This window comes from Amblyomma americanum, chromosome 4, assembly GCF_052857255.1.
Source record: "Amblyomma americanum isolate KBUSLIRL-KWMA chromosome 4, ASM5285725v1, whole genome shotgun sequence".
Classification (NCBI taxonomy): domain Eukaryota; kingdom Metazoa; phylum Arthropoda; class Arachnida; order Ixodida; family Ixodidae; genus Amblyomma; species Amblyomma americanum.
The window spans coordinates 200,686,257-200,699,208 of NC_135500.1; the positions used below are offsets into that span (position 1 = coordinate 200,686,257).

General features: G+C 46.6%; 1 protein-coding gene across 2 annotated transcripts in view; it reads right to left on the minus strand.

Moving 5' to 3' along the window:
• The window catches only part of rdgC (retinal degeneration C), a 174,401-nt gene that overhangs the window by 14,049 nt on the left and 147,400 nt on the right, over nt 1–12,952 (minus strand). For both annotated transcript variants that reach the window (XM_077662949.1, XM_077662950.1), the window contains exons 7-10: nt 11,221–11,257; nt 10,503–10,652; nt 9,159–9,221; nt 7,605–7,790 (exon numbers count right to left, since the gene is read on the minus strand). In XM_077662949.1, the coding sequence (XP_077519075.1) occupies nt 7,605–7,790; nt 9,159–9,221; nt 10,503–10,652; nt 11,221–11,257 (436 nt within the window). The remainder of the gene's footprint in view (nt 1–7,604; nt 7,791–9,158; nt 9,222–10,502; nt 10,653–11,220; nt 11,258–12,952) is intronic.

The window sequence follows — 12,952 nt, forward strand, 5'->3', positions numbered from 1 at the left end:
GCATATGCGAACAACCTCCCGCGCGCGGCTTCTCCGCAGCTCGACCGTTGTCGCTGTAACGCGAGGAAATACGTGCTACGTCAGTGTTTGCCACCTTGCTGAGGTTCTCGAAGTTACACCACTGGTTTTAACTTATGTTTGGAAAAAAGAAACTGAACTAACACATTAGTAGTCACTGATTTTCCTGAAAAAAAAATGAATTCGATTTCGGAGAACGTTTCATCTTAAAATTGGAACAAAAATTAGAATTGGAAAATTGGAACAAAAATTGGAACATTACACTATACGAAGAAAATGTAAGTTATTACAAGTAGTCAATTACTTGTAACGCGTTACGTACAAGTCTAGTCGACTGCTGTCGCTTCATCTTTGTAAGAGCAAACTTGTTGGCCTTCGTCTGATTAAGAATGTGTTCTTTTTTTTTTCGGGGGGGGGGGGGGGGAGGGGGAGGGGGTGTGAGAGGGGGAGGGTTATTCAATTTTTTTTTGTTAATCTTTGACAAACTCATCTATAGGGTCACAGCGGGTAACCTGCGCTCGTGACAGTTGCCAAGCGTACACTGCGCAGCAAAATTTCACATAAGCTTACGCCAGTAATTTCTACTAAGGGTTAATAGACCAAAGGCCCACGAAACAGGGTAGGTTTTGTAGTTTAAAAAGAAACAGGATATGTATTGAACAGAAACGTTGCGCGTATGCAAATCCTTTAGGGGTGCACCCATGTGGGATATCTGGTCAGGCTCTGTCGGGATATCGTGCTCGTGGTCCTGAATTCTTGTGCTCTCATGAAGCCCTATTTGACTTACAGTTTCGTTGCCTGGACTCGATTTCAGAGGAAGGGATAACGGAGGAAAACAACAGCATCGTCGTTCACCGTAATCCCTAACAGTTAAGATGAAAACAGATCTTTAAAAAATGAATCTGTTGGGAGAGTAAGCTTCTTGCGAGGAACAAAAAAACGGGCTGTCTGTACTCACGAGGACGACGTCAAAGCAAATGCTGATACGAGCTGTGTTTCGCTACAGACAACCGCTCTTAATAACACGATTATAACAGCACACTGCCAACTTGCCGAACAGTTAACGCCATGGAGCAAAAAAACTTGTACTAAAGCGATGCATAAACTTCACCTGCAGCTGCATGTAATCGAAGTCTGGCTGACGTCGGCCTTAATCACCTTTCTGAATGAGAGAACAAAAAAAAAGGAAAGAATTGCTGTCCCGAGGAATTCGACAAAAATACTAATATTTCTCTAGTTACAGCAGTGCCCCCGGAAACTATGCTAATTAAAGAAATGTCCATTCTGGCAGCCCGCGCCGCGCGTACTTTTATTGCCGCCAGGGGAAACTGGATAGAGCTTCCCGCTAAAGGCGGCGGCGCGACTGAGTGGGCGCCGCTTCTCCCTAAACTTCTCCCGTCATCCCGAAGCCACCTAGACAGCCTAGTCGAGACGATGTTGGTCATCGCCGCGCTCCCGCGGCGCGCATTTGGCGCCAGCGCGCTCCGAGAGGCAGTTAGCCGGTTCTGCGCACACTGGTCTAAACATCGCAAGCGTCTATGCGCGCTGCAACAAATTGAAGCCAGTGTGCGAGCCATACGAGGTGGAGCGCGTCTAGACTAACTATTCGGGAGTTAGGGCGGGAGAGGGAGTTTTTTTTTTGGGGGGGGGGAGGGAGTGGAGGGTTAGTTTATGAGGTGTCTGCCTTCTTCCCGCCGACCAAGCAGAAAGTCCACTCTTCGTCTCGGCAAGACGAAGTGGGCTTGCGTGGAGTCTGCGCTCTTTTTGTTTTGTTTTTGTTTTACTCGTCCAGCTATCGGTGTTCTCGCTCGCGCGCTTGTGCTTCGAAGTGGAGCCGGGACTGTGTTCGGGAGGAGGCCCCAAACATTCCTCTCTGACCAGCTCCGTTCGTTGCCGGCAGGCGTAATTAAATCCCAGTACGCGCAGGCTGTGTGTCCGCCGTTTAAAACTAGCACGACTGCCGAGATGGAACCGGCACGCGTGTTTGCTCGGAAAACCTACGAAGCGGGCATTGTTTTTCGTAACGCGGGCTTTTGAGTCGGCTCTTTAACCACTGCGCTGCCACAAATGAGAATAAAAAGAGCCCGCGCAAAGTTCCTCGGAAGAACAGTTGACTTTGGAGCTGCGAAAAACGCTGCTAGAGGTGTCAGGAGGCAAGGCGTGCCTGAATATTAAACATGGAAGCTAATCCACTTACGCCGCGACTCCTCGCGTAAAGCTCACCAGTTCACCTGTCACGAACGGTTCGTGCGGGCGGCGGAACATGAAGTTTAATTTTTGACGCGGGTATTAATATGACAGGCTCTAAATGTCTCTCGTCGCCCTTCCCACAACTCGGCTTCCAGTGCTCGCCATAGTTTTCGTTTCATACAAGCCACAGAAGGGGCTTGGGTAAAGTGGACTCGACTTGTATCCTCTGGAAGGCCGTTTTTTTTTTTAGAATTAAGCATCGGCCTTATTACCACGGGCTAACAGTCTAATCAAGACACATAGAACAACTTTTCTTACTGCGATTCCCAGCTAACACAGCAGCTCAATCCTTTTCTTTCGCTTTCTTTTTTTCTCTTCGCTAATAGAGCTTTTACTTAAACTCCAACTTGCGTACACCTGCCCGACATGGAGTTCGCGGTATATTTAGGGAGCGGACTTCATTTGTACGGTGTATGTAGAGGAAAAAAAAAGCGAAGAATGATGCCTGAATTAGAGTCATGTTAGCCCGTACTTTAGACACACGACAAGGACAGTGCGATGAAACGGCTTGCTTTTATCTTTGCGTCTTTGTCCTGCGAGTGAAGAAGCGCCAACATAACTGAATAATATTACCGCGTTTAACCAATACAACTGCAACTATAACAAAATAAGCAGCAGTTGCCGTATTACTTGCATTTATGCGAACCGCAATCACTCAACAGGAGTATCATTATGCAATAGTGATTCATATTTAGAAATTTTATTCGCCAGTGTAAACTTTAACTGGAGAGTAATTGCGCACCTCATATATATATATATATATATATATATATATATATATATATATATATATATATATATATATATATATATATATATATATATATATATATATATATATATATATATATATATATATATATATATATATATATATATATATATATATATATTCAAGTGGAATACGAGATGCCACACTTCAGCCACTGCAGGAACAAGCGTAGTTTTTACACTCTGTTCTAGCCTATCTCGAAATGGAGACAGACACGACCTCTTTTCTTCTTTTTATTTCGCATACTTGCTTATGATTTACTCGTCTCCGTCATCCGTGCCTGCAGATGGCGAGAAGAAGATGTATTCAAGGCGCGCAGTGTTTCGCGCAGTCGCCGCGGCACTTCTCGCAATTACGGCGGCAAACGCCGCGGATAAATCAGGCACCGGCTGAATCAACCGCCGCGGGCGGCCGTAAAACAGGCTCCTGTCGCTGTCTGTGCGGAGACGCGCGTTGGGTCACGTTTCCGCGTGCGCATCTTTGAGCGCCCTGCTGCGCTGTCGGTCCTCCGCGCGAGCTGAGACGTGAAATTGTGCGCGCACTGGAGCTGCGCATGCGTGGGTTGCGGCAGGGCTGTGACGCGGCGAACGCGAAGTTAATTGCCTCCCGCGCCAAGCTCGCGGAGAGACAAAGACGTTGCAGGACAAATTGTCGCTGCGTGCGTGGAATGGGGGACTCACAGTGCGAACGTTTTGCCTGTCCATCCGCGAGGCTCACGAAACAGAAAAAAGTAAATAAATAAAGGGACCACGAAAGCGCTTTCTGTAATAAATAAAGGCAGACGTACTAGCGGAGTGTTAGAATTAAAAGAGGATTTCCGGATGGTTGTGAAATGCGAACACAGAAGTGCAACCTGCGTGTAAGCTTAATTATTTAGTTTGGTTAACTCGGTTTGTAACTAGCAGAAACCTGAAGTGAAGTCATTGCAGGTGTTTCTACGCTTTGCGCTGGCTTAGTAAGCCGTTATACTTGTCAAGGGTGTTATAAGCGAACATCTTAAATACCTGGCCCCTCTAAAACCTAAACACCCTGTACGAAACCGCATATGTTGTATCAAACGGATACTGAGGACAAACTTAAATTAACGTGTATCGATAACTACCGCATCCTAATGACAAATGGACTACTGTCATTGAAAACAGACCCATAATAAGCTAGAACACTTCAATATATGAAATGCAGGTGTCGCCACTGGCCGTTCAAACTGGGCTGACACCAAAACAGTTTTTTGTTCAGTTCACTGAGGCTAGACACATAGCCGTTCACTTTTTGTGTGGATCACGGAGTCCTTTTTCTCTTGACGTCGCGACCTTGATTCGAGTAGAAGGAAAAACAGTCTTCCATTTTTAAATCTAATTTTCTCCGCAATAAATAAGCCTTTGGCTGCCAAACAAACTTTAATATAGCAGCAAGGAGCCTTAACCAAGTATTTACCAGGATAAAAATTGTATAAAGCTATCTTCAGCGTCATTTTAGGAAAGTCGTGTAGTGGTATACGGTAATGTATATTAATGTTCCGAGACATCACAGATCGTCTACGAGGCAGATAACAATGGGGAGCTTCGGTTTGATATCAGATGTGTGGGACTCTTTAACGTGCATTGCAGTCTCAGTGCCTTTTCGCCTCCATTAAATTCCATTGCCGGCATCTGATGGCGACCGGGATCGAACCCGCCAAATCGCGCTCAGACGCCGCTGTGCCAACGCGAATGGTTACAAAATAGTCGCCGTCAGCGGAAAAGGAACACCTGTTGCCGTGTCTATTCAGAGACATTTCATCAGCGTTTATTCCATCTTGAACGCTCCATTAAGCAAGGACGCACTAAATTCTAGACCACCACACCGTCGCCTCATCTGTTGCTTTTCTGCGGCGATATGCCGACTAGATAATGCCTTCGGATTTTGCTTGCCTCTTCATGTATGTATAATTGTTGGATAATACTGGCTCTAGCAATCGGTTTTGCTCACAAATAAAACAAAACAAAAAAGACTAGTTGACTGCAAAGCCGCGACTGCAAAGCCAATACCGCAAAGCCGCTGGACTGCACAGCTTCGCACAAAAGCGACCCCGCACTTATGCGAGCTGGATACAAACTGTATGTCATATGAATCAAAACATTATTATTATTATTATTATTATTATTATTATTATTATTATTATTATTATTATATTATTATTATTATTATTATTATTATTATTATTATTATTGTAGCCAGGAAGGGCGTTGGAGACCACGACGGTACTTCCGCACAACGTACGCGCACAAGTCGCCTGCGGAAGCCACTATATAGCGGCCACCGCCTGGTTACAGAGCGCGGCTCATCGCGCAAAGTGCCCTCAGAAATGCGCCCGTGTGACGTCACAACGCGCATGGAAGCCCATCTGCGTCGCGCTGAGAACGTTGGCGGCGCCGACTGGCGCTGTCCGCCGCCAGTGAATCATTGAGGCTGGGCGTGTGCCGCCACGCTGAGCGAGCCCGATATCGCGTAACGTGCTGAACAAAACAATGCGCTCGTGCTCTTGCACTGTTTGTTCAGCCTGCATACTTTCGGGGTAATGTCGCCACCGCCGGTAATGTCGATCGAGCTGGACTAATGCTCTAAGCGCGGTTATCAGCGTTCGTAAACGCCCGCTTTTCACGCGTGCTTTCTTTATCTCTAATAAGCAGCTGGCAGCTGTGCCTCCCTCTGTCGAATTGGGTGAGCCCGCACTGTCTTCTTCTGTCTATCTCGTCGTAGAAAGCGGACGTAAGCGTGAAATGCGTTGGAGAAAAGACGTGGCGCATTCCAGGCCGGCTCATAGATGGTGGTAGCCGCACTCGAGTCTTAGAGCCTCCGTCATCACGGCTGCTGACCCGAAAGACGCGGGTTCGATCCCGGCCGCGGCGGTCGAATTTCTATGGAGGCGAAATTCTAGAGGCCCGTGTACTGTGCGATGTCAGTGCAGCACGTTAAAGAACCCCACGTGGTCGAAATTTCCGGAGCCCTTCACTACGACGTCCCTCATAGTCTGAGTCGCTTTGGGACGTTGAACTCCAATAAACCTAAACCCAAACCTCCGTCATCAGCCACTTCTCTTAGCTTTCCCTGCTTTGACGTGTTTCGATTCGTGTGACCAGCGCTGGCTCTGGTCACGTGGGTCGCTACTGCTTTAAGAGCCGCTGCGTTCAGCCGCCTCTCTTTTCGTATCTATAGACAGTCCCTCACTCTGTTTGATTCGTAGTTTATGGTATACGGGGATTTAACGTCCCAACGCGACTCAGGCTATGAGGGACGCCGAAGTGAAGGACTCGCCGGGTCGCCCTAGTGGCGACCTGGACGTATAGTTGTCACTCTCCGTCTAGTGAAGTCGAATCACTCCAGAGAATGAGGGAATTTTATGACCAACGACACATTTTTTTCCCCGATATAGCTTCTATTTCTATCTCACTAAAACTGAGTCAAATGTTAGACATTGCAGGAGTTTTAAATAAGAAAACGAGAGAAAGAAATAGTCTCATAATGTACTAAGCAGGAACCGACGTTATTATGATGCCTCATGTATGGTAGCAGGGGAGACGCCATTGAGCCTAATAAGACAGCTCAATGCTCCGCCGTGGAACAAAAAAGCAGAAACGAAATCTACGCGTAACGTTGGTGAAGCGTGGAAGAAGTTGCAAAGGAAAGCTTCGAATATCGTGAGCGGTCGTTCTGCTTGTCGCACAGTTCACTAAACATTTACCCTTGCTTGTAAAAAAGGATTATACGTTAGCCATGATCTATGTGCTATCACAAATCTGCCACGATCGTCTTTGCCTAGTCGCGGACGCTGTAGACGCGCCGTTCATGCCTTGACGGTGGGCCTAGATTGTTTAGTTTAGCAATGCCGGGCATACTTTTTCTGAGACATCATTAAGCTCTCAGGCCTCGCTGCTCTCTCAGTATCCTCTATATGCCAGCTGCTTTACGTCAGGTCTTTACGTTGACGTCGCCAGCCATAGCTTTAGTACCCACACTTTCCCTTTCACCTCTTTTCCTTCGGAAGAATGTGTATTCTTAAGCCCTGTGATAACATTTTAGAACATGTTGTTTGGCACGTTGACTGGCGCCTCCTTCTCACTCATTTCACTGGCACGAGCAAGCAGCTATCGATGTCCGTCGAGAGCAAAGTGTAGACTGTCTTTTCACGTGCTATGTTCGCGCCGTGATTGCTTTGCACGCGGCGTTAGTAGGACAGACTGTCAAGTCAAGTTTATTTCCTTTTAAGGAAGGAAGGGAACAAAAACCTGTACACACAGCTTGACTAGGGTCCCGACACCCTACAGGGTGGCTGTATAGCACTTTCAGTACCGAAATTGTTACGTGAAAGAAAGCAATGTCTTATACACGTAATTAATTATACAAGTGAAGTAAGATTGTGTACAAACAGATCAATGTAATCACAGTTTACAAATACTCTTTCAGTTTGAAAGGAAACATGGCGTGCATGATAAGTCATCACTACAAGATGACAGACGATTAGGTTCTATTACTAAAAAACGTATGTACATACGTAGGTATGCACACAGGCGAAGTATATGCATACCTTTCCGTTGTGCGTGTACTCGAATCCGTCCGGCTTGCACTCGTGCGAGCGGATGATCCAGTCGAGCTTGTGCTTCCGCAGGAACGCCTGCGTCACGTCCGGCCCAAAAAAGCTGCCACCACCACGCATCTCGTTGGGGCGGCAGCCGGGCTGCGGGCGCGGGTCGCTCCATAACAGGTCCACCAGCTGCGGTCAAGGAACCGCTCTCAAATCCACGCCCCAATTACTGGCTTTACTGTGTGTGTTTGGAGGCAATTCATACAATAAGCAATCTTGTTAGAAAAAAAATCGGGAACCACTGAACAATGTATCCGACAGTCGAGGCACGGTGGCGTTTCCAGAAAGGATTACTTAGCCACTCTCCTTCTACGGGGGTCTCTGGTAATTCAGACGATGCTTATCGCTATTGGTCTACACGCAGTCGCTGCGTCATCATTTGCTACATAATGTAGCAAAGAAGGCATATACAGGCTTTGAGACGTATTCTTTTTTTTTCCAAGATGTAGTACAGCAACTGCTGTTAAGATTCCTCAGTCACGCACTGACCTGTTAACTGTGCTAACCAGCTACCGACCACATCGACCACCGATGGGGATAGGGTCTTCGTAAACAAGCAGTAAGATCTGGTCACAGAAAACTTGGAGCACTGTATCGCACCACCACTTTCATAACTTTTACGCGCTCCGAATTTGCATTTGATGCTATCGACATTTTTGTTTCAGAACAAGCAATTAATCTTTTATGCGTGTACAAGCGCTAAATTTAATTGATACCCTCGACTGGATTCCCCAATCTAATTTTTCAAACAATTTGCGGTGAAATATCAGTATTGAGGTAAAGGGCATAAGTTCTCCAGACCACTGATCCCCAATGATCTGTTCTGCGTCACTGATCGGTGCTGAAGACAGAAAAACGCGCATCGTATTTGGGCAGCAGGGACGCTGAAACAGAATCAGTCCCAGATCACTAGGCCAGTGGGCTCCCAGACAAGCAGGAGCCCACCCTTGAAGACCGTCTTTATTGTTCTTTGAAATAAAAGTTCTTACCACCACGACCATACGACAAGTAGCCACACAGACACTTACGGTTATGATCCTAAGACGAAACAAGTTTCCGACTCGCGCTATTTTTTCTTTTTATGATTTGAGAAGTATGTCATAAGTCATAGGTTGATAAAGGGGGAAGGGGATGTACTACCTGGATGGAAAGAAACGCGAACAACCGCGCGCCAACACGCCCCGCTGTTGGAATTTATTTTCATCGCGCTTTTACCTGGGTGGTACGAAAAAGACGCTAGAGTCATCCTAGAATGTATCATGGACGAGTCTAGGGTATTTTTGCTATCACTGAAGTAATAGCGGAGTGTGTTGGCGCTGGGTTGTTCGCGTTTCTTTCCATCCAGGTAGTAGCAGACAGAAGGAGTGAAGTCCATTTTTGCTCAGATAGTCGCCAAGGTACAAACGATTCTAAATGGACGCAGCATCACAGGCGTAGTGGACGAAAATACTGCGCTTGTAGCAGTCCAAGTGACCAAAGTACTGACGTATCGCTCACCTGCCTCCATTCGTTGGCGTTGTAACTACCGTGGTGAAGCGGTGGTTGCAGCACCGTCACGAACTGCGAGTATAAGAAGCACAGCAATGCACCAGGATCACTATAGCTGTCATCTGTGTGTCACCCCACTGGCGCTAGAGACTGGGAACACTTTTCGACTACCCGGCTTTCGCCGGCACTGAGCCCGCGAATGTCGCTCGCTGTGGTAACCGCGGGTCCTTGGCACACCTTTTACATCTGCGATGCCATAGCCGTCGTATTAGGTGTATTTGAGGGGCGAATGTGGAGGCCCAGGGGTGGCGTAGAAAAAGTAATTCGCATTCCTGCCGTGCCACTTAGAGTGGCTTAAGATAACTGTCAAATGAGAAAGCACACTGAGTCATAAACTAAGTCTTATTTAATGACGACTTGTCCTGAGTTCGGGTAGTATACCGCCAGAAGCGGATGTAAATAATGGCCGTGCAACTCCAAGAAACTATAAGGGGAAGACAAGAAATAAAATACAAAAAAAATTACAGGACGGTTGGACATCTGATGCGACTATTCTTCAAAATCATTGGGATTTCCCCTCGTTGATTACTTGGATGCTTTTACTCTACTAAATGTTTTAGCGCGGTAGTACTTACAGACTCATTTGCCTATTTCCGGTACCCGAACGTGTACGTAAAACCTGTCAGAAGCTTAGAGCCCCGGGTGTTTGCTTCTAAGCCGCGTAGTGGGGTTCCTGTATCCTTCGTGGAAGATGACCTACCCATTGGAGGGGCTGGACCAAAAAAACTTACGAGGGGGCAGGACCATCAGGAGATTTTGATCACTCCGAAATTTGTAAGATTTTGATCACTCCAAGCCACACGGTGAACACCTGGGTGAAGGGGCCACCTCGGTGAAGTCCTTCGAGGTAAACGGCTTCAGGGTAAAGACCTTCACGTCAAAGACCTTTGTGGTAAAGGCCTTAGGACAAATGCCTTATGATAAAGGCCTTTAGAGTGAAGGCATTCGTAGTAAATGCCTTCTGGGCAAAGACCTTTGTGTAGCCGGCCATTAGGCTAAAATCCTTTATGGTTAAGGTCTTTAGCGTAAATGCCCTTAGGTCACAGGAGACTATCGCGTTCATAGCACGAAAGGACCTGAAGAACTGCTTTCGCGGTGAAAAAAGAGAGCAAGAGAAAGAAAGAAAGAGGGAAATAAAGAAAGAAAAACGAGAGAGAGAGAGAGAGAGAGAAAGAAAGAATGAAAGAAAGAGAAAATAAAGAAAGGAAGGAAGAAAGAAAGAAAGAGATAAAGAAAGCAAGAAAGAATGAAAGAAAGAAAGAAAGAAAGAAAGAAAGAAAGAAAGAAAGAAACCTGGTGCCGGTTAATGGCGGAGACGATCTTGAGGTCGGTGATGGAGGAGACCCCTCCGTGGACGACGAATACACGGTTGTCGATGAGCGTCGCCACGGGAAGCCAGCTGTACAGGTCCTCGGTCAGCTGCACGATCTTGGACGCCTGCCGCTGCACCGCACCACAAATGGGGGAGAAACGTCAGTGCGCGAAAAAATATTCAGAACTTTTGTGAAAGTCTATTTATAGGAACGTCGCTTTAGAATGCCTTTCTATGCAAGCAGCTGCATGGATATAAAAGCGGAGCAAGTTATCAAACTGCCTCGTAGAACCGCACTAAGCAGAGACAGATTGAAAAGGGAATGTCGTAGGCAGGCATAGACCACATATCTAGAATGAAGATGTAGCGAGAGGATATAGGCGCTAATGTTCAGGCGAAAATTGTTAATATTACCGACTATCCCTTCCCATCGTTTACGGTGGCACTGATGTCTAATAAAATACCAGTCATACTAGAGCGCCAGTCATTACAGCACTACAGTACAACATTTTGGTACTCGCACATAATTTCCTCGATTTGAATTTTTGCAGAATCAGCGCCTTCACAGAACTCGCAAGTGCATGTAGGACTGTTATTCAGAGCAGCACATGAATATTCTCAGGGCACATGGATTGAGCGACAGCATCGCGAAAGAAAAAGATAGAAAAACAGCAAAACGAAGTGAGCGAAGTTACTTACTGTGTACTTGAACATTATTTCCTTGAGAAATCCGTACCTTTGGGAGAAACAAAAGAGAACGCCAAACAGTCAGTGCGGGCGTGGTACGTGACGTGGAGTCTTAAAATAGTGAAGGGCACTCAGAAATGGCTGATTTAATGTGTATTCTAGTATATAGTTCAGTTTACAGTGTGAATTTAGTATAGTTTCGTCAAGCGTAGAGTATAGTAAAGCCTTTACAACCCGGCGGGAAGTGAGTTGAGGGGTGAATTGGCGACCTTTTGTTACCTCGCTGGAAAATAATGACACCCTTTGCGTAACTGCAACTATAAACTGTAACAGTGGTGTAAATGCAGATATAATGACGGTGTAAATGAGCATGCCAAGAAGGCAGTACCTCTTGTTGGTATCGGAGCATTTGTGAACAGAGATGCGGGTGGTCTCGTAGACTCGACAGTTGGCGGTGGCTTTTCGATGTTGAACGTCATTTGCGATGCTTGAGCGTGAAGCGACAAGCGGCGCATAAGGATGGTGTTAATGGCGATGTTAAAGTGCCAGCGGCATTAGCGTTACGTAATCATGTCGGAAGTTGTTTATCACTGGCCTCACAGTCAAAAAGAAAAAAAAAACCTCTTACCACTGGTCCTTTAATACCTAAAAGCAGCTTCGTTACCCTTGTTTAGTGGACCTTCAGAGAACATATCGACGCCCTCCAGCGGCAAATTACCTAAGCATAATTCGTGAGTCAGCGGCGTAATTCTGTTTGGCTGTTATGACCATATTACTACTACTGCATCGCTGACTATTATGTCTGGTTACCGCACAAAATACAAAGCGCTGATGCATAATAAACGTCTTGCGCATATGAGGCCGAGATTTCAAAAAAGTTACCTCTACTCAAATGCGGATCATTACTGCATGGTCGGCGCATTTCTCCTTGGATATCATGGTTGGTAAGCTTTCTACGCGGTGCCCAATCACAGTGCGCTCTTATACGTAGGATAAGCTTGTGAATCTCGCTGTGTACAGAAGCCACATTCGCAAGGCTTTTCACGACTGGCAGTAAAAGCTTTCCGTCACTGTTCGGAGTTCGAGCGCTGGCCAATCGTAAGAGACAACAAAACAGTGGTTCAATTGCGACATAAAAAATGGCGCCGACATTCGGAGACGCGACTTACGTAAGAAAACTTTCGTGAACCTCGCCTGTAGCCTCTGAATCTCCGTTTTAAAAAAAAGTATTCTTAGAGAGACAAAAAAAAAGCGCTTTGCCGAGCGACGAATAAGAGCTACACTTGCGTTTAGGCTTACTCCGGTTTCGCTTTCCGGGGCTGGTTAGACGAGGATAAACGCTGCTGTGTACATCCGTACGTACGACAGACAGCCTGCGAGCGTGTGCATGCTTGGCCTGTCTGCCAATGGACGCATGAGTGTATGGGTAAAAAAAAAAAAAAAGATGAGAAGAAAGAATGACGTGGGTTCTCGAAGGGAACGCGAGAAACTTCTCCAGCTGTTTCCGACCAGACAGGACGTGCTTTCTCTTAGTGCATCCCTACGTCGTTGCTGCATCCCTAGCTCCCCCGTGGTACGAAAAACCCGCTGTTCTGCCGGCGCTCGCTTAGCTGCGGACGTCCGTGGCATTCCCCATAAGCGCCCGTCAAAATTTCGACGTCCCTCTTTCCGGGACGGATCTTCTCCCGTTTCCATCGGGAATTGGACGCTCTCTGAGAGCGAGCGTCTCCGAACGCAGCCCAAG